The 24,046-nt window shown below is 43.7% G+C and overlaps 1 protein-coding gene across 11 annotated transcripts in view; it reads left to right on the top strand.

Annotated features, from left to right (window-relative positions):
- The first annotated feature begins 47 nt into the window (after window positions 1–47).
- Window positions 48–24,046, top strand: part of FGFR2 (fibroblast growth factor receptor 2) — an 80,167-nt gene continuing 56,168 nt past the window's right edge. For 2 of the 11 annotated variants that reach the window (XM_039709173.1, XM_039709171.1), the window contains exons 1-4: window positions 1,905–2,144; window positions 4,352–4,608; window positions 19,547–19,813; window positions 20,499–20,573. In XM_039709173.1, coding sequence (XP_039565107.1) covers window positions 2,083–2,144; window positions 4,352–4,608; window positions 19,547–19,813; window positions 20,499–20,573 — 661 coding nt within the window. In that variant the 5' untranslated portion in view covers window positions 1,905–2,082. Of the gene's footprint in view, window positions 181–1,904; window positions 2,145–4,351; window positions 4,609–19,546; window positions 19,814–20,498; window positions 20,574–24,046 lie in introns of those variants that run through there. The other 9 variants (XM_039709181.1, XM_039709178.1, XM_039709174.1 and 6 more) reach the window with 8 other exon arrangements.

The raw sequence follows: 24,046 nt of genomic DNA, 5'->3' as shown, positions 1-24,046 counted from the left end.
AGCTGGTTGCGGGGGATGCGCGGCGCTGCGCCGCTGCGGGCTCGCCAGCCGGGGCCGCCCGCGCAGTGACCGCGGCCGCAGCGACGGGAGTTTCGCCCCGTCCCGGGAGCCGCCGCTCGGCACCGCGCCCCAGCCCGGGAGCCGCCGCGGAGCGGAGCCCGCCCGGCGCTCTCGCCGCAGGTAAAGGCAGCGGGCGGGCCGGGGAAGGGGCGGCCCCGGGCAGGGCTGGGGGTCCCGGCGCCGTGTGCGCGCTGCAGCGCTCCGCGGGGCTCGGGGGTGCCCGGTGCGGGGCTCCGCTCCGCTGCGGGATGTGCCGGTGCGGGGCTCTGTTCTGCTCCTCAGTGGAGCTGCGGGTCGCGTTGTGGTCACTCGGTCGCCGCTGGGAAGCCCGAGCAGCAGCGCTGTTCCCCTGCCTTCCCCGCATCCCCGCGGTCTCTTCGGGGATGGTTCCAGCGGTGACAGCGGGACGGGCAGCACGGGCTGAGGAAGGGGGCTCGGCCCCGGAGGAGCAGCCCCGCCTCGGTACCAAGCCCGGGTCGGAGCCCGGTGATGCCCGGCCGTGCTGCGGGAGCGGGGCCGCGGGGCACAGCCACCCCGTCTGAGATAAGGGGGGAGAGAAATCGACAATGAAATATATATTTAAATGCAAAACGGCCCCTTCAAACTGGGACCCATTATGCGTTTGGTGTGAAACGCTATCAACATTTAAAACTTTATTGTCTCTTTTGTACCAAATCCCTGTAAATCTTCCACTAGCCTTTTCTCATTTTCATCTGAAAAGCCTGTTTGGGCTGAATAGACAGCAATCAGCAGCCTCTGGACTTCTCCCGCTCTCTGGAATGTCAATTAAAATGCAGATTTTTTTTCCCCCCTCCCCGATCTCTTGGTGGCAAAAGACTTGAGAAAAACAGGATAGTCCTGGAAAGCAAATGAAAGAAGTTCAAACAATGCAAAAGTACTGAAGCTGCCAGCCGGTTCCCATTAGTCCTTCAGAATTAATGTTTAATAGCTGTGATGCTCAGATTTGCTTGGAGATTGAACTCTGCAGAAGAGTCTTGTTAGATATATTTGTGTATGTATATTTTTACAGACGGATGTATATTTCTGCATTTTCTGTCCATACACAATTCCTCTGTCAGTGGAGTTGTGTATATAAAGCTGTTAGCTTTACAGCTTCATCTACCTGGATTTTTCTGACGAAGCTACTGGGCTTTTAGAGCGCTTGAGGTTTCTTTGCGGAGCGAAGATCCATATTTCACTCAGATTTTGCTATTCCCTCCTAATTGAGAAAGATGCTGAAAAGTTATACAGTGAGCAATGTATTGATTTGGTTAACATACTCTGCAAATCGTACTGTCCCTGGGGAGTGATAAACATCTTATAAACAACAATGCAAGTAGATTAAAAAGAACACTGAGCATTGAATTTAATTAATGCCACTGCTGAACAAGTACTACTTGTTTGTGTGTGCGAGTGTGTTTAAGCTGAAGTACAGCTTGGAGGAATTTGGTTGGGCTCCCAAACCAGTCTGCTTTCCCATGCTTGTCAGTTTGGCAAAGAAAATTTGGGCAGGTATGTGACGAGGTGAAAATTGACTTGATGAGCGAGTGGCAAGGAGAGCCATCAATCATTGGGGGCTGACAACTCCTCCCCAAAGTGTAGGCTGAGAAGAGAGACAGAGTTCCCTTTCAAGGGGAAAAATAAACACTACGTGTGGCTTTCACTGAGTCTGAGACTCCAGGAGGGATTATGGTATTGTAGTCAGGAAGCCAGAATTGTGGAGGCCAAAAAGCATGCTGGGGCTGTGTTCCAAACATTGAGATAGAGGTACATAATTATCCAGCACAGGAGGTCTTTCCAGGGACTCGTCCCCCAGCAACTGTGGCAATTAAACTATGAAAAGAATTTGGTTTCGTTTCATCTTCGCTGGACTCCACTTCTTTTTGGGAGAGGGCAATCCTTGAAGCCTGTTCGCTGTCCTGGTGGTAGAGTGCTTTGGCTCCATGGATGGGTGCAGAGCTCTGATTTTTGCGTTGTTGCACCTTCGCAAGTCAGGATTTTGGGTCTGCTGCTGCCTTGTGGATGAAGAATCCCTTCTTTCTGCCCACAGATGTTGAGGTGCAGGAGGCAACAAAAATCTTCAGGTGAGGAGACGCGTGGCCAAGTAGCCTTGCGCTGCACTTCGGGATTTAGGATGAGGATAGGAACCACAAATGTGCTTTCAGTGGGGTTTAGTGTAGTCTGAAAATCTGAAACTGCAGGAATGTCAGTGGAATTAATGCTCTTGGAGTCTGAAATACATGCTGGTGTTCTGGTATGTTTTCTTTCTGCAAAACCTTGATAGGATTTTGCATTTATCAACATAGACTTTAATCGGAGTTTACAGGATGATTTATGGGAATTAAATCAACATTACATGCAGGCTGTTAATGAGGGGTTTCTACCCACTTTACAGCTGGATAAACTGAGCTGCAGGGCTGTGGCTGCCAGACAGCGAGGTGGGCAGTGGACCTGGGTGGTGGCATCCAGGGGGGTTTGCTCCAGTCCTGCTGCACACACAGAGTGGTCCCAAAGACAGAGCTCTCTTCAGCTCTACACCTGCGCTGTGCTTATTTAGAGAAGGGCTGGGCAAGCTCTTTGCAAATGTTTGTGCAGTGGTCTGGTGGTGTTTTCACTGGAAATTTAATGGTAGTTGCTAGCTTGTGGTCTGGGGTGCTGGAGCCAGGCTGAAATCTTTTCGGGAGGGACGGGGCTGTGAGGTGATCCCAACAGAGTTGGAAAAAGCCTGCCCTGAAGTAGCAGGGATTCACCTTGTATTGTTTTCCTCAAGTGACTTATTTATGTCATCCAAAACCTGTTTCTACTGACTCCAGAAGTTACTGTGTATAGTACCCAAGATAAAAGATGCCTCAACAGCATTTGTGAACTTTGTAGCAGCTAGCACAAGGCTAATAAAAATAAGAATCAACTTTTTAAATGGTTGGCTTTATAAAAGGAGAATCTTTGTCCCTGTTTCAGTATGCTGAGGTACCACACCAAATCCCTGTGACAAGGGGTTTGGAGAAGGTTTACTTTATCTCCACACTCCCTTATTTTTCTTTTTTTTTTTTTTTTTTAATTTTTAATTTTCAAGTGTTGAGGGCAGGAGGGAAAAAGAGGTTTTGTGCTATTTTTTTCCCCTTCCAGACAAGTGCTCTCCAAATTTCAGTTGAGTTTCATCACATCTAAGATGAATCATTGACCAGATTAGAACAATTGCTGCAGTTACTTGTTTTATCCATTTACTGAGGTTTTACTTTTATTTCTGAAGCGGAAAATCGGGTCTAATTTTCTGCTTGAGCTGTTAAATCACCCTGTGAGGAGGATGCTCTTCTGACCCTCACCTGGCATCTCAGGGTGGAGGCAACAGGGTCCCCTGAAGGGAGTGCCAGTTCCTTTGGTGCCACTTCTCTGTCAGACCGTGGCTGGATTACCACTTAACTCCATCCATTTAAATTCGTTTTATTGTGAATAAGATAGACTTTTTTTTTTCCCCACCTCTGAAAAATATATCTCAATAAGCAGCATTGAGAGACTGAGCAAAGAAAGTTTTGTGCACATAGCTTGGCATGTATGGATGGAAAGTGGTGCTGGGCAGGTCTCCTGTGAAACTGCAATCTATACCATATTTTATACAGATTTTAATTGCCTGTAATGCACTGTAGCAAACCAAAATCACTGCAAAGACTTGAGCCTTTCACCTGACCAGGACTCAGGAGCTTCCAAAGGACACTAAAGTGAGTCAGGAGAAGATACATCCATCGGGGAGCTGGAAGTCCTCAGCTGAAATAGCCTTACAGATTTTTCCAAGTCTGAGCAGTATATTTTTTCAACTGTTTTTCTTGTGGAAAATTACTGAATTCCTGCAAATTCATCTGGCTGCAGAACTGCCTAGGTGAAGGAATGAAAAACAAGGCAAACTTACATAAACCTTCAAACAATAACAAGAATATAATTTGTATAATTGTGGTAATTTTGTAGCATTACAGGTTATGTGCCTGCACATGTGTGTGCCTCTCATTTTTGAAAACCTGTATGTTTTTCTGTCAGTAAAATAGCTCTCAATATGTGCTGAGAAGTGATTTTGTGAAAACAAGGAGGACTTGGTTACGCCTCAGGTGATGATGGAAACTGCTAACAGAAGATGAAAAGTCACTCACTTTTCACATATTCTTGAAGCTGGAAAACTATTTTTCCCATCCTCCTGCTCCCCTCCCTCTCACCTCAGCTCTGTTTGAGGCTTTATGAAGGTTTTTGGTTTGTGTTTGGAGATGTTTTTGCTGACAGTGTTCAATCTCTCTCCTCCCCGCAGCAGCAGCCGTCGTTCCAAGGGAGGAGGCATTACCCTGGCCGAAGGCACAGCTTTCTCTCCATGCTTCTCTAGAGGTGTTCAGATGGGATTAAAGTCCACATGGAGATATGGAAATGGACCAGGAATTTACTCTAAAAAGATGGTCAGCTGGGATTTGGGTTGCCTTATCTGCCTGGTGGTGGTCACCATGGCTGGACTTTCCCTGGCTCGACCTTCATTTAATTTAGTTGTTGAAGATACCACGGTGGAACCCGAAGGTAAATCACTCTCGCATACTTAATTCCTTAAAAGAAGTTAATTTTAAATGCTTGGACATCTGAAATAGAAGTCAAGACCTTTCCATGTGCTCTGGTAAATCTAAGGCAAGTAACAGAGCAGCCCTGGAGAGTTACGGTTTCTGACTTTCCCTGCTCTCGCCTGGGCTGTGTTTGTACAAGCGTGCGTTTGTTTATTCTTGTGCAAGCCAGTGGTGTCAGTGATTTCACTTGGGACTGTCATCACGTTGTATAATCAAAGTGTACAGATGAAAGTTTTCAGGAATGGGTCTTTAAGGAAACCAGTCCGTGGCACTTTGGTGCTGTTGTGTGTTGCTGTCTCAAGGAAGAAGCGGATGAGTGGCTGCTGCTCTTTGAGATTGTCTTAACCTGAGGAGTCCAGAGAAAAATGAATCTCAGTAGTTTTCGTTTGTGAATGTTTAGTTTTGCAGGCACTCTGCAAAAATGGTATTGGAGCTTTGTTGGTGTTTGTACTCCGGAGAAACTTCCAGTGTGGATCACAAGTTCTGAAGGTGTGAATGTTGCGATCTCAATAGTAAGGGCTGGAGTTCATTGCTGTGAGAACAAAGGCCAATCTAGACCTTCACATTGAAAGAGGTGTTTTGATAAAATCTCCTATTTTAAGCCTGCACTTGTTGGTATGACCTTCTAGGTTTGTCTGTTCCTCAAGCTTTGCAAAGTGGTTTGCTTCTCTGGAGAGCTCAGGAGTGGCTGCTTTTTTATTGTTGTGAGCTGGTTGTATTGAAGAATGATTTTACTGTGTTGTGCTGGATCATTCCTGCTCTCTGAGCATCTGGGGGAGGAAGTGAGGTTTCTTTCATAAGGTTGTATCTGTCTTTTGGAGGAGTGATCACTGTTCCAATAACTCAGCTGTCAAGCTGATCTAATGGTCCACAGAGCATTTCTGACCTGGCAAGCTTGCTGCAGAGAGTTTGGCCTTTACACATTCTACTACTCATGTCCATGGACACAGCTTCGTTTTTATTTAATAATTCTTCATGCAAAACTTATTTGTTTCTATCCACTGCCTCTAAAAATAGAAGTCACCAGCTAACGCATTTTTAGAATCCGCTCCAAGTACATTTTTATTGATGGCAGGGGATGAACTATTTAGAGATGATGAGTCCTCTTCCCTAGCAAACATTCCTGAAAAAAATTCTCAAAGAATAGTAATATTGTCATTCTGTCAGCCACAGAGATTGTTGATAGCAAAAATGCTTGGGTTTTTTTTCTTTCAAAGGTAACTTGAGATTTAAAAAAAAAAATAAATAAAGAAGCCCAAGTCTTGTTGCCACTTACTGTATGATTTGTTAATTGAACATCTGGTGCCTTTTTGGCTTTTCAGGAGAATGACAAAATCATGAATAATTCTGGTTTCAGACTAGCTTTGTAGTGAATCCCCTAGTTTTTAGGGTTAAGTCAGAAATAATGTGATTGAAGACTGGTGAAGTGTTTCACAGGAAGAAGAGTAATAATTTTTGAATGGTGACTGATAATTTTGCAACTTTTCAGGGAAAGAATAGCTTTTATTATTTTGGAAAGCACAGTTTGAGAATATATGTCTCTTACACACTGATATGTAGGGGGTGGAATCTGGGTTTTATCAAAGAGTAAATTGTTAAAAAAGATTTAAAACTTCTTTCCTGGGCAGGAATGTTACTGATGTGAAACAATTTTAGATGTGAGAACCCAAATCATTACCAGAAACAAGAAAAGAAAAATCAGAAAACGCTTCTAAGTTAATAGCATAATAAGAGCTTTTATGCTGCAGAATACAGGGAATTGTGTGGGATTTATATCTGAGATTTGGGAAATAAAAACTCCTTTATGTATTTCATTAAACCCTTTGATAAGAAAAAACACAACCAAGTTTTTGCACAATCACCTTCTCTGGGTTCCATCAGTGCCACCCACAAGCTCTCCAAGCCCACACCAAAAAAACCCTTCAAAAGATCTCTTCAAAGACAAGGCAGACTTCTTTTTTTAATTTAGTAACTGCCAAAATGTTTTGGGCACAGCTAATTTGGGGGGTCAGGTGCTCCAATAATGTAAATTTTCAGTGGGGCTGCTGACTGCAGTCATTAGAGCTATGACATTTCATGCCAGCTGAGAAGGTCGGCAGGGCCGTGACCTTTGGTGACATTTGCTGATCTGCTCCTGAGTCTTCCTTCACAGACATGCCCTGAATTGTCTGCATTTATTTATTTATTTATAATACAAGGTGCTTGGATTGTTATTGTTTATTGTCTTAGTGACTCAGACTATTGGAAAAGCTGTACACAACATTAACAGGAGTCGAGATTTGTTCCTTTGGGTGTAGCAGAGAAAATATCTTCTCTCAGCTATATGTAACTTTAAGGACATTTGCAATTATTTTCTTCAGAGTATCTGACTATGTATAAAAAATACTAAAGTATGTGCTTTAGTTCAAGCAGGGTAATCAGCTGATGGATGTGAGCAAGATGTCATGCATTAAGGGGGTGCTGTGCTTTTTGGCTCTTCTCAGTCTGTCTTGAGTAAATAAATATCCCTCTGTGACCACTGGGTATTACCCTGCTCTGTATGAAAGTGTTTACACTGAAAATGGCATCTTGATCCATTGTGAGTGGCAATGTTGGTGCTGATATTGTGGGATCCTGAGTGTGCTGGATCTCAGCTCTGGTGCTTTGTTCCCAACCCGGGGCTGTTGAGCTGTGTGAGCAGAAACAGGACCTGTAGGACTTCTGTGGCGACTGTCAGCTCTCAAATTATATCTCACATCAAGTGTTTACATACATGTTTTTTGTCCTAGGGGAGCAGAGAGACTTTTTCTGCTTTTAAATATTTAGAAACAAGCCTTCCCCAGCGTTTACAAAGGCACCATTCTCTCAGCCTGTGTATGCCCAGGCCTTTGATGATAGCCAGTGTTTCACAAGGGCTCTGACCGCACACATGGGCTGAAGGCTTACTTTGTGAAGTGAATAATTAGTTTAGACATATATTTGATAAATAGTGAGCTCTGCCTTGACCTCCCCTTGCCCAGGCTGTGTGTTATCATCCTGCTGGGGAGCTAATTTGGTCTCTTACCCACATGCAATGCCTTGACACCATCCTTGGAGCACCCACTCGGAGCCCCTGCCTGGTGTGGTGACAACGCGTTTCAATTCTTTTAATTTAGGTCAAATTTCAAAGGATTAATTTAAGCTTTCCACAAGGGACGGCCTATTTCTGTGTCCTGTGGAAAACACAGTAGTTCAGAATGGTCCTACATTTGGAAGGTTCCCAGGAGCAGCAGGGAAGGGGAGAGATCCGCTTTAAGGGGTGACGTGTGCTTCTGGTGGAAGTGAATATTGAGTTTTTCTAGGGGATTGAATCAGTCATAGCCACTTGCTGACACTAAACAACATCCAAAAATAAGTAGGTTCAGCACAGTACCTTCCTTTTTGCAAAAAAGTTGAGTCATATGAGCAACGTACCGTCATTTTTTTCGAAATGTTTGCAGTGCTTTAAGGTTAATGTCACCTGTGGTCACAGTGGTCAGCACTTGGAGATCCTTCTTTAGCTGCTGTGACCTGCCTGGGTCAGGATGTGGGATTTTGTGAGGTGCTCCAGTGTGTGGAGGAGGGATGCTGTGGTGGTGGGATGTCCCCTCTCCTACTCCCCATCCTGGGGTGACCCCATGGGTCCTCTCCAGCCAGGGCCACCCTGCTGAGAGGTCACAGCGCTGGGGGAACCCTGCATATCCATCATTTTCCTGGGACAGAGGTGGTGTAGAAGCACCAAAGCACCAGAATGCTGCTTCTAGTTTGGTAGGAAAAAAAATAAAGCAAATGGTTCCCCCAGGGTTCCCTTTTGGCTGTTTTATTTTGGCTTTTTCTTTTTAAAACCAGAACAGCGGCTTTGATATCTGTGAGTTAAATTAAGAATTCAAACCGATTAGTTAAATCAGAGTTGGCTTTATCTTTTTAATTTCTTTTCCTTTTAATTTTATTTCATGGAAGGGCAATTATTAAAGCCCATTATGGAGGAATGTGACATCCCCACAGCTTCGGGTGAGGGCTGGCTGCCCTTTCAGGGATCTGGTTCAGTAAGTTATTTGGCCCAGTACAGGATTTGCTAGCTGAGATTCTGGGGAATTGTACGAGCAGCCAGATTAAATCAGTCTTAATGTGTCCATTCTGTGTTTAAAATCTGCAGCCCTTTAGCAGGGGCATGGTCTTGAGCTTCAAACTAATTGGACATGGGTAGGGTTGTTATTTACAGTCAGTGTTGATGAGACACTGGGAGTTGGTAGTCTCTCAGTGTGGCTACTATTTTGCAAAGTAGCAGAAATAATTGCATGTTTGGGGCTTATCTGCCATAGAGTTGAAGCTTTTTGGAGGAGTATAATAGTTATTAACTTTTGGGAATTTGATTCCTTTAGTGAGGGTTTGGTTGGTTTTTTTTAGGGTTTTTTTTTTGAGCCAGAAGATTTTCAAAGATGCTGAGTTGTGAGGTTTCTTTATCTTTTTATTCTTTTTTTTTAAAACCACTTGAATAGATAAAACCCCAAACCAGCGGCCGACTCCAATGAATGCATAGTTTCCTAATATTAAAATAGTTCTTCCTTGGCAGGGAAATAGCAACAAATTTCGGGCCATAGCAACTTTTTTACAGGCAAGTTTGAAACCTCTGAAAGCAGAATTTACAATGAAAATGCTGACATCTCCAGTTATGCAAGGTTGTGTATGCATGAGAAGATGGACTATTGTGGTGTTTTAATAATAACCATAGCGTAGCTCTTAATGAGCTTATTTCTACATCCAGCTTCCCAGCTTCACTAGAAATGATCTTTAAATGGCTTTAAACAAAAACATTCAGAGATTAGTGTTTTCTTAAAATGAGTATTTCGTTTAGGATCGGATGGGAATGCTATAAAAATACTGAACTATGTATTTTGCTGTCATGTATAGAGAAATATTCCTTATTGGAAGTGTCAGATTTTCAAGTGTTAAACATTTTGAGACTCTTCAGTATCGAAGCTTTAGATTGAAAGAGACTTTCTTCGAAGCAGCGCTCCTGAGCAGTTTAAATCTTGTGTTTTTAAAAGAACTATCACCCACTTTGGCAAGTTATGTCTTGTCTGTGTGTAATAGCACACCTGGTTTGACTAGAGGAGAAAATTTATTTCAGTGTAGTTAAAGAACTGCAAAATTCAGGCTGAAAAGGGACCATGAATCCCAGCTGGACAAGTGGGAACGTCTTCTGCAGGGGACACTGATTTGTGTTGGTGGGAAACAGGGCAGTATTTGGTTTGGCATGGAGTCTTCCAGTGTAAAATCATCCTCAGAGCAATTTGGGGACTCATTTGGAACTAGACCTCTGAGTTGAGGTTCAGCACATTGCAGGGTGTGTTTGCAGTGGGGTTTTTTTTGGGGAGATTTGGCACAGCATGCTCCCCAAATCACAGACACCGTCTTGCAGTACCAGGGACTAAACTGACTTTTAAGCTGATTGAAAGAGAAGTTGGAGCAACTGAGCAACTTTGGAGCGACTTTGTAAGAGTCAGATCTTAAATAAGGACCAGATTTGCAGGAGTTCAGCAGCCAACAGCTCCTGTTATAATTACGAAACGTGTGCTGGGAGTGCCAGAGCTGTTCTGGAAGTTTGGCCCTTCGGGTTTCAGTCGGAGCTGGGAGCGTCAGCAGAACTGCCTTGGCATTTGCTCCTTGGGGACTGTGCTTCCCAACCAGGACAGTTGCAAAACAAGAGATTCTGTAAGAGGAGTGGATTTTTTTTAATGTTGATTTTTTTTAAACTTTCAAAACCACCTTATAATTCATAAACCAATTATGTATGTCTCCAGATTGTCCTTTCCCATCTCTTAATTATCACTGGTGGTTTCTTTGTTTTGTTTAGTTTGGTGTTTTTTTCCAAAGAACCCTTTTTTTATGGTTTTGCTTTTCCTGGACTTCTGAATATCAGAGCACCTGATACTGGGATGTGTCTTGTGGGCTTAATTTTCTGCTGGTTCAGGTTTTTGTGCCTCTTGTCACCACACAAATGCAATTATCCATATCAAAGAAAGGGACAGAAAGCTGAATTCTACAGTGCTGCTGTGTTCACTTGCTGTGCTATTATTATTTTAATTGTAATTTTAAAGTGACTGTAAGTGAAAGCATTTGGTGAACCCCAGTGAAGCTGAGGAGCTGAGACCTGACCTACTTTCATTCCCCTCCTCACACGTTGCAGGTTGTGTGTAATTATTGCTTTTCCTCCCCCACAAAAGAACTGGCTCATCAGTTTGGGACATTGACCCTGTCAAGCAAAGCCACAAGAACTGGGAAGAGGGGAAAATTCCTTTGTACCAAGGAAATGGCTTGCATTTGTGAGGGTTTACTGGAAAGGGAAATGTGTTGGAGGACGGGAAGGGAGAAAAATGAGCAGGGGAGGCTGGTTGAGGACAAGAAAATCATAGTTTGGTTTTATTTGAATCTTTTTTTTCTCTTAGCTATTCTATTTTGAATAGAAGAAAAGGTAGGAAAAAAGTTTTGTGACATCTCAGGCTTTCTCCCAGGGGATTTGTGGCTGTTTCTGAGTGGGGTTGGAGTGGGATGCCGTGGCTGGGGATGCCTTGGTGGGCTGCACCCACCTGGACAAGGCTGTAGGAGGTTCTGTTGTGGCTGGACGGACAGAAATTGATCAGAACACCACACAACAACTTAGTTTTTAAACTGTTACAAAAAGTTGTGGGGTAGAAAAACTCATGCTACGCTTCCTTTAGGATGGGCTGTGTGGAGAGGTGAGCTGCTGGCAGGACCTGCTGCTGGGCAGGAGCAGAACCTGCTCTGGGAGACTGGCTTTGCAAGTTTGGAAAGCGCCCTGCTCAGTGCCTCAGTGTTGCAATATTTAATTTGTTTCAAGGAAAGTAATATGACTTCTAATCCTGAATGCCACCTGACAATTCTTGAAAATAATTTTACACACCCAGTTCAGATTTTGAGTACTTCTTGAGCACGGTTCTGTTAAACGTTGTTTATTTATGAAAAACAGCGCTGTTGAGATACTACAGTATTGAAGTACCCAGATTTCCCTGATATTGTTGACTCAGCAGGGTAGCACAGGTATTTCAGCCGTGCAGGATTAACATGGGGATCTCTAATAAATCTGCAGTGAACCACAGCTCGGTGATAGCTCTTCTGGCAATTCAGAAGGTTTGAACCCTCTTCCATTAGTATGGCAAAGTGCCCAGGAGCCACTGGCACCATCAGTCTGGAATTTCAGGTGAAGCATTGTGTGAGTGCTTGTGTGCCACCTGGAAGGGCAAGTAGCCAACCTGGCTTTTTGCTTCAGGGCTTGTGCTGCTCTTCTTTGCCCCCACTGGAGACTGTACTCTGTGTGGAGCTGGAATTAAACAAGTTATGATGCCTCTTGCCTAAATATTGCTCTCGGTTGAAAGGGAGCCTGGTATGTCTTGAGGCTTTGAAGTGTTTGGAGAATATCCCGTGTTTTATACCCATGTGTGTTGTGGATGGGACTCTCAAAAATGCTGAGAGGATGTTTTGGGGATATTGTTTCCAGTGCCTATTTTCAAATCCCACTTTAGGAAGTGGGGGGAGATGAATTTCAGGGGAACAGGCAAGATGAGACTTCCAGACGAGCTGCTAAAATTAAGAGGATTTGTATAGTCAAGTAAAAATGGGACCGTGTACAAAAGAAACAACTGCTGACTTGCTTGTAGGGAATCTGAATAGATGTTCTCTGCATCCAGAACTAACACTGCAACATTGAATTGTGCAATTTTTAACCTCCCAGTTATAATTTATTTCTTTTGCACATTGAGCTGTTATAGTCTTGAGCATGGATTTTGGCAAACCTGGAAGAAAAAGGTTCTGTTTTTATGTTTGGATCTATGCTATGTTCTGTTCAGGTTTTATGTTGCTCTTGAAATGCAAATAAAGAACCTGAAAAAGAGCTACAGATTGGAATAGATGGAAGAAAATACTAAGCCCAAGAAAAACCTTTTGCAACCAAATATACGTGCTTGTACGCTTTCCCAAGGCTATATATCTTATTATGGAGCCTTTCCCAAGCAGACTTTAAGGCTGGGTTGAACAACAGGAGCTGGTTTAATTGCTCTGCCACTTGGTTACGTGCAGAGTTCAGTCAGGGAGATTTGAAGTTCTGCTCTTGCTGAAAGAAGAAACAATAAGAATATGTTCCTAGTTTCACATTCTGCATTTTTAGAAAGAGAAGATTAATTTTTTTTTTTAGCTTTTCATTTGAGGTTCTGGCAAGATGTGATTCATTTCCCCTTTGTATTGTATAATAGATTACATGAGAAGACTCTTCTGTAATGAGTTTGAAGAACAGTTAATTATTTTTGAGATTGTGTTACATGTGTATTAGGTTTGTTTTACTCCTCAGTTCACTTAGCAGAGAGACTCCCACTCTGTTACTTCAGGCAGGTGGTGGAGTATGTCTTGAACACAAATGGTCAAGATTTAGTGCCTGGAGCCAAGCATTCAATCCTGAAGACGGCCTTTAGTTTCTCATCAAACTGATGAAATTACAGAAGGCAGCACAGTAATTTTAGGGGGTTTGGTGTGGCTTCTCAAGGTTGGGGGTGCTCTTTCCCTCCATGGTTGCCAGGTCTTCCTGCAGAAGCCATCCTGGTGCTTTCCTGTTTCTTGCCCTATCTGGAGACCAGTCCTTTGGTGCTGCTGTGTGGAGAACTCTTCATCCTGCAAGGAGCAGGCCGTGCGGAATGGGGACAAGCAGGAAGAAGTGTCAGGGCAGTTCCCAGCAGCAGGAGGTGGCCTCGCTGGTCTCTCTGCTGTTTACTTTGAACTTGGCATGCTCTGAGCCTTCCCTGGCCTGGCTTCCAGCAGCACAGAGCACAGGGCCAAGCCCGTGAGCATGTGATACTTGGCGTTTTGGACGCAGGTTGCGTGGTTGAGCAGCCGTAACTCAACAGTCACGTCTATAAAGACAGGTAGGAGCAGGCAGGCTGTGAGTTGTAGGGATTTTTCATCTCTGCACGAAGCCTAGACAAGTCTAATTTTTTTCTCTTTGGGAATGAATCTTTCCCTAACCACAGGGCGAGTGAGACAAGTCCACCCAACTGCTTGGCAGTCATTGAAGCCCTGATGAAATTTTCATGTCCCTCACCCCTGTCAACCAACATCCTCATGAGGTTTGGTCCCACTGCCCTCCTCTGCTGGGTGTGATGGGGCCTGGGTGGCTGTAGCCAGGGCCAAATGCTGCTTGGGGACTATTACCTGCTGCCAAGGAGTATGACCCAAGACAGATGGGATATAATCACATGGGGATAATTTTTGGTTTTAGCAGAGGTTTTTTTTTCTTGTCCAGGGAGTCCGGCAAATGGCAAAACGCTTTGTTGCTCACCAGATTTTTTATTTTTCTAAGCCTTCAAAGCGTAGGAAAACAAGATATAGTGCACTGTAATATTTTCCCTTACCCATGATGACATTGGCAAGTTATTGCAATTGGAGGAGATTCACTTTTTTTTAGATGGTTTTAGTATATGTAGCACTGAGTAGGAGTTGACATGGTCCAAGCTCCAGCAGGTCAGTGTGGCTGGAAGCTCCAGACTTGCTGGAGCACCAGCCACATATGATGTGGCAACTTTATTTTGCAAATGTTCATTTCCAGGGCAAGAGGATTACTCCTGTTCCTTACGTAATTTTTTTTTTTTTTTTGGTCTGGTTTCATCTCATTACCCATCAGATGATTATGTCCTTATTCTATAAGGATAACAATACTAATGAACATGCCAGGAAAAAGTTATTTTGGAGAATCTGGCCCTTTGTTTTGTGAAAGTGTTTCAAATAGAGCAGCCTAGGAGTTTCTGGTAAAAGAACGATTAAAGACTTAGAATCTGCCACGTATTTATGTTTGTTACCATCATAGATAGCTCTTTCAAGTTTTGTGCTTGAAGCTTTTCTACAAGGCCCAGATCTTTTTCTTCAGATTTGAGCAGCTAGTGTTTTTATACCTTCGACGGTGGGGAAATGATTCGTGCTCTTTGGAGTCTTGTTCAGGGACAAGGAATTTAAAAATAATAAACTGTTAGTGTTTGAAAATTATGGGAGGAACTGTAGCAATTTGGAAAGAAAAGTGTTTTATCAGAGCAGAGACTTCCTGATGGTGCCTGGCGGAGGCAGAGCTGGGCAGAGCTGGCAGCTGGCTGACAGGAACAGTACAAATGGGACAGCAGGAATCCAGTGGCTTTGGAGCAGCTGATGGATGAATTGCAAACACTGTTCTGTGCCCCTTTGTCTAAGGAGCCTTTGTTTTGCTGTTGGCTAATGGGAGATGGTCACCATGGCCAGGAATGACTCTCTGCATTCTTAAACTGGTGGCTGTCTTCTGCAGGCTGATTTTATCATCCATTGTCAGAAGAGGGCATGGAGAGCCTCTTGATGTTGGTCTGCCAGCTTAAATTAAGGGAGAGTTCCATCATCTTGTCCCTGGGAGGTGGGAGGGAAGGCTGCACACCTGCCTGGTGAAACCTGGGCTGCTTCTTGCAGAGAGCCTAAAGCCTTGGGCTTGACTTGCAGAATCATGAGACCTATTTGACATCCCCTTCCATGTTCATCCAGTGTGGTCTTGCTGGATTTCCCTCAATGACAGGAGAACCATGAGGAGGGGTAGGACAAGCAGCAGTGGTGGTGGTGGTTGGCAGCCTAGGGTTCCCCGTGGGGACATTCAGTTTTGCAATGAACCTCTTGGATTCTTGACAGGTCAGGTCTGTTGACCCTTCTGGGCACACTGTGGTGAGTGTTTAGTTATTTACTAAAGCCTTTTGAAGTGAAAGTGGCTTGATGGGGTCTGAGGCTTTTGTGTTCTGGAGAGTTGTGTGAGAATCTTTGCTGGGGTTAGCTATTAGCTGATGGTTTCATTATTTGGCTCTGTAACTAAGTAACTAAATGACTCGAGACTTAAGATAAGCAGCTCTTTGTTAACATTTTATTAAATGGAGACTAATAATAATGATAATAATAATAATTTAAACCCTAAGGAAGTATAAACGGCTCAGTGACCAAATCTGGAACAGAAACATGATTTGGAATACAATTGTGTATCTTATTAATCTGAAATAGAGCAGTCAGAGTGTCCCCAGTCCTCTATTGTGGTCATGGCTTTTATACAAACAGTCTTTACTCCACTTGATGGCTGGATGGCATAAGCCATGCTGTGAGGCTGTATGAGCAGGCAGAGGAAAAGTTCACAGCTGTTTATTTAACAGCAGCTTGGTTTTCCATGGCAGTATTGTTCAACAGCTCCACCTATAAAGTTTAAATACATTGTGTGCACCACTCTTACAAATAAGGATGTAGCTGAGAGCAGAAAATAGCAGAAGCAGTGTTCCCTGTCCTGCAGTGTTTGAGAGCACCCAGAGTCATTCTGCATGTGTCTTTGTTGCTTGTTTGGTGTTCTAAGGGGTGACAGGTGTAATTCACGTCAGGTAGTGCACCAATGTCAGTGTAATTCATGTCAGGTAGTGCAGGAGGAACCAATGCCACAGTTACAGGATTTGCAGGATTTCCTTGAAAAGGAATCTTGTGCCTCCTTAGAATTAAGAAATTGTTTGGGTTGGAAGAGACCTTTAAAGGCTCCAACCTCCCTGCAATGAGCTGGGACATCTTCAGCCAGAGCAGACTGCTAAAAGTCCTGTCCAGCCTGGCCTTAAATGTTTCCAGGGATGGAGCATCCACCAGCTCTCTGGGCAACCTGTGCCGGGGCCACCCTCATTGTAGAAACTTCTTTATATCTAACCTGACAAATCCAGCAAAGGGATGCTTCACAGGCCTCTGGTGATGGCTGAGGGTCCAGTTCCAAAGCAGAGCTTCCAAGAGGGCTGGAGGAGCTGGATGTGATAGCAGATCATCAAGCCTTGCCTCTGGAGCAGGCACAGAATCCTGCTGTCAGCCACAGGGGAGCCACTGGGTTGATGGTGCAGCACGGATATGAGTTCAAAATTTGCCCCTAAATTTCAGAGCAGTGCAAAAATCCTTGTGCAGTGTCCCAGGGAGAGTTAACTTTGCAGCATAGGTTGTTTATGTGCTGTTGGGAATTTCTGAACACTTTGAACTGGTTGATTTTCGCAGTGAAGCTGTTGGGTGGATTCATGCCTCGGAATCCCACCTGTTCTCTGTTTGCTTTTGGGCACCATTTCAAACCCACACTGGAAAAAAGTTTATAGGCAAACATTATAAAAAGTGACAGTCTTAAGTGCTGCTACATTCTACTTTGGCAACACAAAGGCTTACCTGAAATAACTCACAATTTCCAAACATGACTTCATTATGTCATGACAACACTTTTGCTGCATCTTCCCTGATACTCTAGAGAGAAAGAAATGGAGGAGGATAATACATACCAAATGCTAATACTTGAAACTTGTTTTTCCTTCAGTGTACTAGTGGTTTTCTTTGTAAAAGGATTTTTTTTTAAATTGTAGTTTGGAAATAAATTACTGTTCTTAAGTTTGCATTTGGATTTGTGTTGAAAGACTCTGCAAATTTGGAGTTAGTAGTTTAAAAAGAGATGAAATCAGGGATGTGATGTTAAAAAATTATTTTCATTTTAATTTTCTTTTAATTGTGTGTGGGCTCATCCTGTGAGTTTCCTGGCACTGTTCAGCAGAAGGCTCTAATGCACTTAAAGGAGGTTTGAGGTATCATCATCCAAGGTGGCTTTTAAAGAAGTTTAAACAAAGACATTTTTAAACTCCAGTACATTGCTGGCGCAGTGTAAACTGTAAAGAAATTTTTTTTGCAGATAGAGAGTTACAAAGTCTTATTAACTTCAAAGTAAATTAGGTAACTGGCTTCAGGTACCTTTTTTATTTGACAGTGAAATTGAATTAAAAAAAAATTCTCAAGCAGATTCAAACTCACTCATTACTGGGACAAAATATATGTAGAAAGGAGCCTGTGTTCCTTCTGGAAATTCAATTTCTAAGAGCATAATGTAGCACTCAGTGAAACACCTGCATTGCAGACCTGTGGGTTCATGACTGTATCAGCAAGACTGAATTAGTTTATAAGAGGTATAAATTGGTATTGGAGCCTGTCCTAGACTCTTGAGATGGAAATGTGCATGCTTGAAAGTTTTGAGACCTTGTTAAAAAATCTAAATCCAAGAAGATTTACAGTTTCTGTAACTGGTCATGTTGGGATGGGTTTCATTTGCCAGCTTGGTGTGATGTGTGTGTCAAATCTGTTCTTTGAGAAGACATGTTTGCTCTAATGTAAAAGGCAGGAGAAACTTTGATAGGGCACACTCCTATAATGACAGGATTGCAGGATGAGTGGGAGTAAAATTGGGTCTCCAAATCCGTTAGTAGAACCTGATACCTAAATGCCATGAATCCCCAATGTGCTGGACCCTTCTGGTGCTCATGGAATTGTATTTCAAGTTAGAAGGGACTCATGGGAACCATCAAATCCAACTCCCTGCTCATTGCAGGGCTGCACAAAACTCAGCTACTGACAGAACTCCAATATTTGACAATCTCCAGGTCCAGGCCTGCTCTGATGTGGTGCTTGTTTCAGGCTTCCCTGTTGAAAGTGTGATACAAAAAATGACAACCCTAGGAGGGGGAACACTGGTTTCAGGGTTTTGGCCTTCTTAGAAGGAAGTGTGGACATCAGAGAGTCACCTTTCAGTAGTCCCTCAGAGTCCCAAGCAGACAGAGAAGTGTTTTATTTATTCCCAGGGACGCAGTTGGTGCCTGTGCAGGGCAGGACGTGTCCGGGGTGCGTGGGGAGCAGCTGTCTGTGAGCTCTGACCCTCCCCATGAGCAAACAGAAGATGCCTCTGTGCTTCTTTCCTTTATTTACCATTCCTGCCGCCCTTGTCGAGGCCCTTGGAAGAGGGATAGTGTGGTGGTAGGGAGAAACCAATTCCAGAAGCAGTGCCTGTCTGTGGGACAGCCAGAGCTCATCGTAGGTGTGCTGAGCCTTTGCTCTGCACTGTGGAGACAGTCTGGAGTGCCCGGGGCTGCTGGTTCTTTCCCCCTGCTGGGAGCTGGCCCTGCAACGGGGGGGATGAAGCTCTAGTAACTATAGGCAGATGTAGTTTTCCAAGGATGTTTTTTTGGAAAAAGACTGTGGTTTGACATTCTTCTTGTTACCAAAGGGAGCTGACGGATGAGCCATTGCGTTCGGAACTTCTGCGCGTACTTCGACTTTGAAAGCTTTGCTTGTGCCCCTGGGTTTCTGCTGTATTCCGCTTGGGAGAGGTTGTGAAATAAGTAATGAAGCAAAAAAGAATTTAAAGGGAAAAGTTACTGCCATGGAGAGAAGTGCTGGTAGTGCAGAAGGCAAATGTAGAGACTTTGAGATGGGCACAGGGAGAAAAATAAAAGGCATCACATATGCTGTGTATAGGAACTCATGTTTATTAGCTTAGTGAATGAAGGGGTTTTTGGGCATCTTTTTCTTTCAACACTTTCAGCACTTCCCAGGTTTTAAAAGTTAAAAAGCAACTTATAATAAAATCAGGTGGGGAAAGATAATTATACATTTGAATTGTGGACCCAAACACTAAGACAGAAAATGGGATTTGCCTTTTGAACTCCTCCTTCTCCTACAAGTCCTTGAAGCCTCCAGGTTCTGCAAACCTCATTGTCCCCTGTTCTGTGTGACCGATGAGGGGAGTAATGTGTTTGTGTGGTGCTGGGGACAAGGGACATGCCAAGACACTGATCAACAGTGCCTGAGCTTTACTGGTGGTGAACTTCTCGAAAATAACTTGCATGTGGTTCAGTTTAACAACACGGAATACTGGGCTAATCTGGACAAACCTTTTTTTAAATTTAACGTAACTTGATTTCCATGGATGAAAAGGGCCTTCACTGACCTGTGTTGGAAATTCTCTCCTTTCCCTTCTCTTCCTTCTATTTTTTCCTCCTTTCCTTCCACCTTCACAGAGCCGCCAACCAAATACCAAATCTCTCAGCCAGATGTTTACTCAGCACTTCCAGGAGAGACGCTTGAGTTGCGCTGTCAATTGAGAGACGCCGTCATGATCAGTTGGACTAAGGATGGGCTCCCTTTGGGGCCTGACAATAGGACAGTGATTATTGGGGAGTACTTACAAATTAAGGATGCCACAGCCAGAGATTCGGGCCTCTATGCTTGCACTGCTGTTAGGACCCTAGACAGTGATACTCTGTACTTCATTGTAAATGTTACAGGTGAGTGAGTCAAACACAGGTTTTTGCATGCAGAAGCTGTAAGATGTGATGTTAAGACACTTTATGACCTAACATGAAACAGTGCATTAGGGCACAGTGAGTTAAGATGAGTTCTGTAGCCATTTTTGGGATTTTTCTCCTTGTCCTGACCCTGAAATGGGCTCAGTTTGTATCTACTCCTTTTTGCTCCATGGGCTCTACAGAGATTAACAGCTGCTGTAGGCCTCTCTGTTTTATGCCACTCTGATAGGATTAAATTACACAGTTACTGTGATGAGGTTAAAGCCAGTAGAATGAATACAGGTTTTTGCCCCATGCATCAGAAGAGGAAAATATGTGTTCTACATCCTTCAAATTTAGAGAAACTGTTCTGGAGATGCTCAGTTCTGTTCAACTGCATTTCTTTAACAGAAGTTAAAGAAATAAATATTAAGCAGAAAAATTTTTACAATTAGCAAACTCCTCATGAGACACTCTAGCACTTCAGGACTATTAGCTAGATTTGTTACAATTTTACATGGAAATAGCACATTTTGTGGCCGGATTTTCTTTTTCTCTAGCTTCTGAACAACTAACATAAACATTTATTCTTCTTAATACACAGTCTAAGGTGTAGCTTATCAATTTGTTTTTCTGTAAAAAAAAAATAGGCTGGTTTAAAGACTTGGTTGTTTTTAATGTGCAGATGCTCTTTCCTCTGGGGATGATGAAGATGACAATGATGGGTCCGAGGACTTTGTGAATGACAGCAACCAGATGAGTAAGTAACAGTGAACTGCCAGAAGTCACTAGGAAGATCCACGTGGAGAATTATGTCCCATCTCTTGCGCTCCTGTCTTCAGAGCTTCTTCACTGTTAACTGCATGTACTATCAAATAGTGCTATCTTTGTCCTCCTCTGTTTTCCGTTTCATGTAGCTCGTGACTTGGAAAAGAAAAATGAAAAATAAACTAATATTCTTTTGAACGTGCTTTTCTGGTCTGTACTTTCTTTTTTCCCTTCTTCCTGGCATTTCTGCAGTTTCCTTTCTTTCTGAATCGAAGTTTGGTCTTTGTCTGGTTTAGACTCTGACAGATGAACTAACTTTTCCTGAATGTGTGCAGAAATTCAACAGAAGAAACATAGATCCAGTTTATTTTGTTAAAAGGTGATATGAAAACTTGAAAAAAAAAATTAACTTGTAATGAGGAAAATCCTTCAATCCCTAATCTCAACAGAAATCTCACCAGGGTGGATGAATTGGAGAAAATGAGGTTCTTTTGTCTGCAAAGAACCTTAAGGTTTGTTGCAAAGAAGGCGATTCAGTGCTAAACCCACATTTTATGTTACTTATGCGTGATGAAAATGGGCTAAAAGAGTCTTAGACCTATCTGAATGCGTTAAACTTCGTCCCCTTTAGAGAATTCATAAAGCTATTAATAAGCTCTAAATAGAGCACTCTCTAAGAGGAAAAAAAGATTATGTAAAATTCATATTGGCTCCTTATGCACTGTGCAGTGTAGCAAAACCCCCTCGGTGACTGGTGGTTTGCTGTCACTGGTGCCTGGTAAGTCACTAACACAGCACAGAAATCCTTTGGGGGAGAAGTCTGAGCAGCACCCACAGTGGGCAGGGAGTGTGTTTGCTGCTCTGCCTGGCCAGGAGCTGGCAGCTGCCCCGCAGCCTGGAGCACTTGTTCAGGTGAGCAAGCAGGAGCCTGATTTCGGCTGCCCCTGATTTCGGCTGCCCCGGTTGGTGCCTTTTGTGTGCGGCTGCCCCCGGCCTGAAGCTGTGAAACATTAGATGCTATTTAAAGTGATATAAGTTCCTAGCTGCCTGTTTGGCCTCTGCCATCTGTTAGTGTGATTAACCCTGGCCTGATGCACAGGTGCCTCTGGAAGGGGCTGAGATCAGGCAGCTGGAGGCTGCCCTGACAGAGGAATGCAGTGGCCAAGAGAATTGGAGAGCTTGGAAAAGGACACTGCTTTTAAAATAGGTTGTCTAGGCGAAACTCACCAATCCAGGCAGTGTTAGCTCTGCCCTGAAATGGAGCTGTGGTTAGAAATTCCTGTTAGGAAGCATTTCCGATGTTTGCTGTTCCTTAAAGCTTTACTGGTATTGGTCAGAAAAGGACTTGTGACATTTTCAGTGACAATTGTGCTTCTGATCTGCAGTGGTGGCTTTGGTGATCCATTGTGAGCATAAATGGCTTTTGGAAGAAGTGAAGGACCTGCTCTCAAGGCAGCTGTGCTCTGTAGTGGCCTCAGAAGGATTCCTGCCCTTCCAGTGACAGGGAGCAGTGCCCAGCGGCTGCGCTAATGACGTTCTTGTAAAACGAGCTATCATTTTAAGCCACTGTTAATCAATCTTGATTGGGGAGCTGGTGAAAGGCCCTTGACAGTGTCCATCTGCTGGGACAGGGGTGTGTGCTGCAGCAGGCGCCAGCACACTTTCCCTGCTCTGAGTGAAAGATGCCTCTCAGGCGTGAACGTTCAAACATTGCGGATGGGATGTGGAGAAAGTGGGGAGACAGAAGGGAGGAAACTGCAAAAGACAGATTTAGGTCTGAGCAGAGCGTTCCACAAGAAACTCCTTGTTGGATTGCTCTTTAAAAGGTGTCCACTGTCTGCTGAGGGAGCAGCACAGCCTCCCAGGGTCTGAGCTGGAAGCAGAACGATGACTGAAGGGTCATGGCACCATGTCCTCCAAGCATTCTGTGTTCAGTGAAAAATTGCATCATAGTAATTCCCTTGGATTTATACAAGGCTGCTGAAAGAGGGTTGTGATTTGGCAAGTTATGTGTGAAAGTCAGGGGTGGGACTTGGTGTGGTGTGCCTAGTGCTTTGTAAGCCTTTTTTTCCTCTTCCAAGTTTTCTATCACATCCAAGAGGCCACATCTAATTGAAGGTACTGTGTTACCTTCAGAAAGGTGGAAGATGGAGGAGTGAACCAGGAGCTGTGTGTGTGCCCTGTGTGTGCTGTGGGGCAGGCAGTGGAACACAATGGCCAAATGCCCTTTACCTTCCCTTCCTGTGGGATGTTGAGCCTGGCAAAGTCCATGACCTCACAATAGTCCCTGGCTGCTGCTCTTCTACAGAAGTCTTTTAAGTAGTGTTTCCTCAATCACAGTTTGAGTTTTGCAGATCTCAAATGATTTAACTGATAATTTACATACAAATTATAGCTGTGATCATTAAGGATAAGCAATGGAAATTGGCCTGGTTATGCCTTTACTAATGGAAACAAAAGGCCAGAGTCTTCAAAGGTTGTTGCTTTTTGATGAAACAATTCTGATAAAGTCCAGCTGTCTTGGCATGTTAATTATGACGAGATGAGGCAGGAAATGGCTGTAGTGCCTTCAACAGGAAGCTGAACCTTGGCATTCTCATTCCTGCATACTTAAAACTAAAACAAACTTTTTAGAGCTGTTTTATTTAAGTACTCTTTTAAGCTGTTGTATTTCAGAGGCCAAGGTTTCCAAATGCAGGTGGAGAGGCTGTTGAAGAAATCTAGTGTAATTTTCAAGGCTCCCCAGAAAATACAATTGCTCTTGAAGTCAGTGGAGGCTGTAGGTGACTCTGTAGATGTGAGGAGCAGCTCCTCCTTGGGAGAGGAGGGCACTGGTCTGTACCCATGTGCATTTGAACACTGGCCCTGTGTGTGTTTTCAGTAAGAGGCACGCAGAGCAAATTTCACTCTGCGTTTGCTGTCCCTTCAGCTTGACAGATACTTTAACTGTCTGAAAAAACACTGTGGTAGATTTGTTCCAGACTGCATCCTGAATAGCTTTTTATTACTTCCAGCTTTTGTTGAAGGGATTAGTGCTCGTGGGGAAGGTGCAGGATTGGTTCCACTGCAAAACAGTACCCTTTCTCCACAAAGGGTTGGTGGTTGCAATCAAGTCCACTGACTAATTTATTCTGTAGATCTCTGGGTAGCCCTGAAGATGCTGCTGCTCTGCCTTGAATTCTGGTCAGGCAACTGGAGGCTTTATGACTTCTTTTCCTTATCGCCCTTTAAACAATTTCTTCTGGGCCAAGCAATGGTAAATTGGCACCAAGAACAAAAAGTATCTAAATGTAATCCACATGCTGTTCCTTTCATGCCTTGAAGAGTTTCAGAAAGGATGAAACAAGGTTCAAATTCATCAAATCCTGTAGAGTGGAAACCCACTCAGGGGAGCAGCAAAAATTGGATGTTGCCTAGAAGTGTTTTTTAATTAAAGGTCAAATACAATAGCACTGAAAACCTTGG

This window comes from Passer montanus, unplaced genomic scaffold (genome assembly GCF_014805655.1).
Source record: "Passer montanus isolate IOZ18808 unplaced genomic scaffold, ASM1480565v1 scaffold21, whole genome shotgun sequence".
NCBI classification, from domain to species: domain Eukaryota; kingdom Metazoa; phylum Chordata; class Aves; order Passeriformes; family Passeridae; genus Passer; species Passer montanus.
This window is presented reverse-complemented; position numbering and strand designations above follow the sequence as displayed.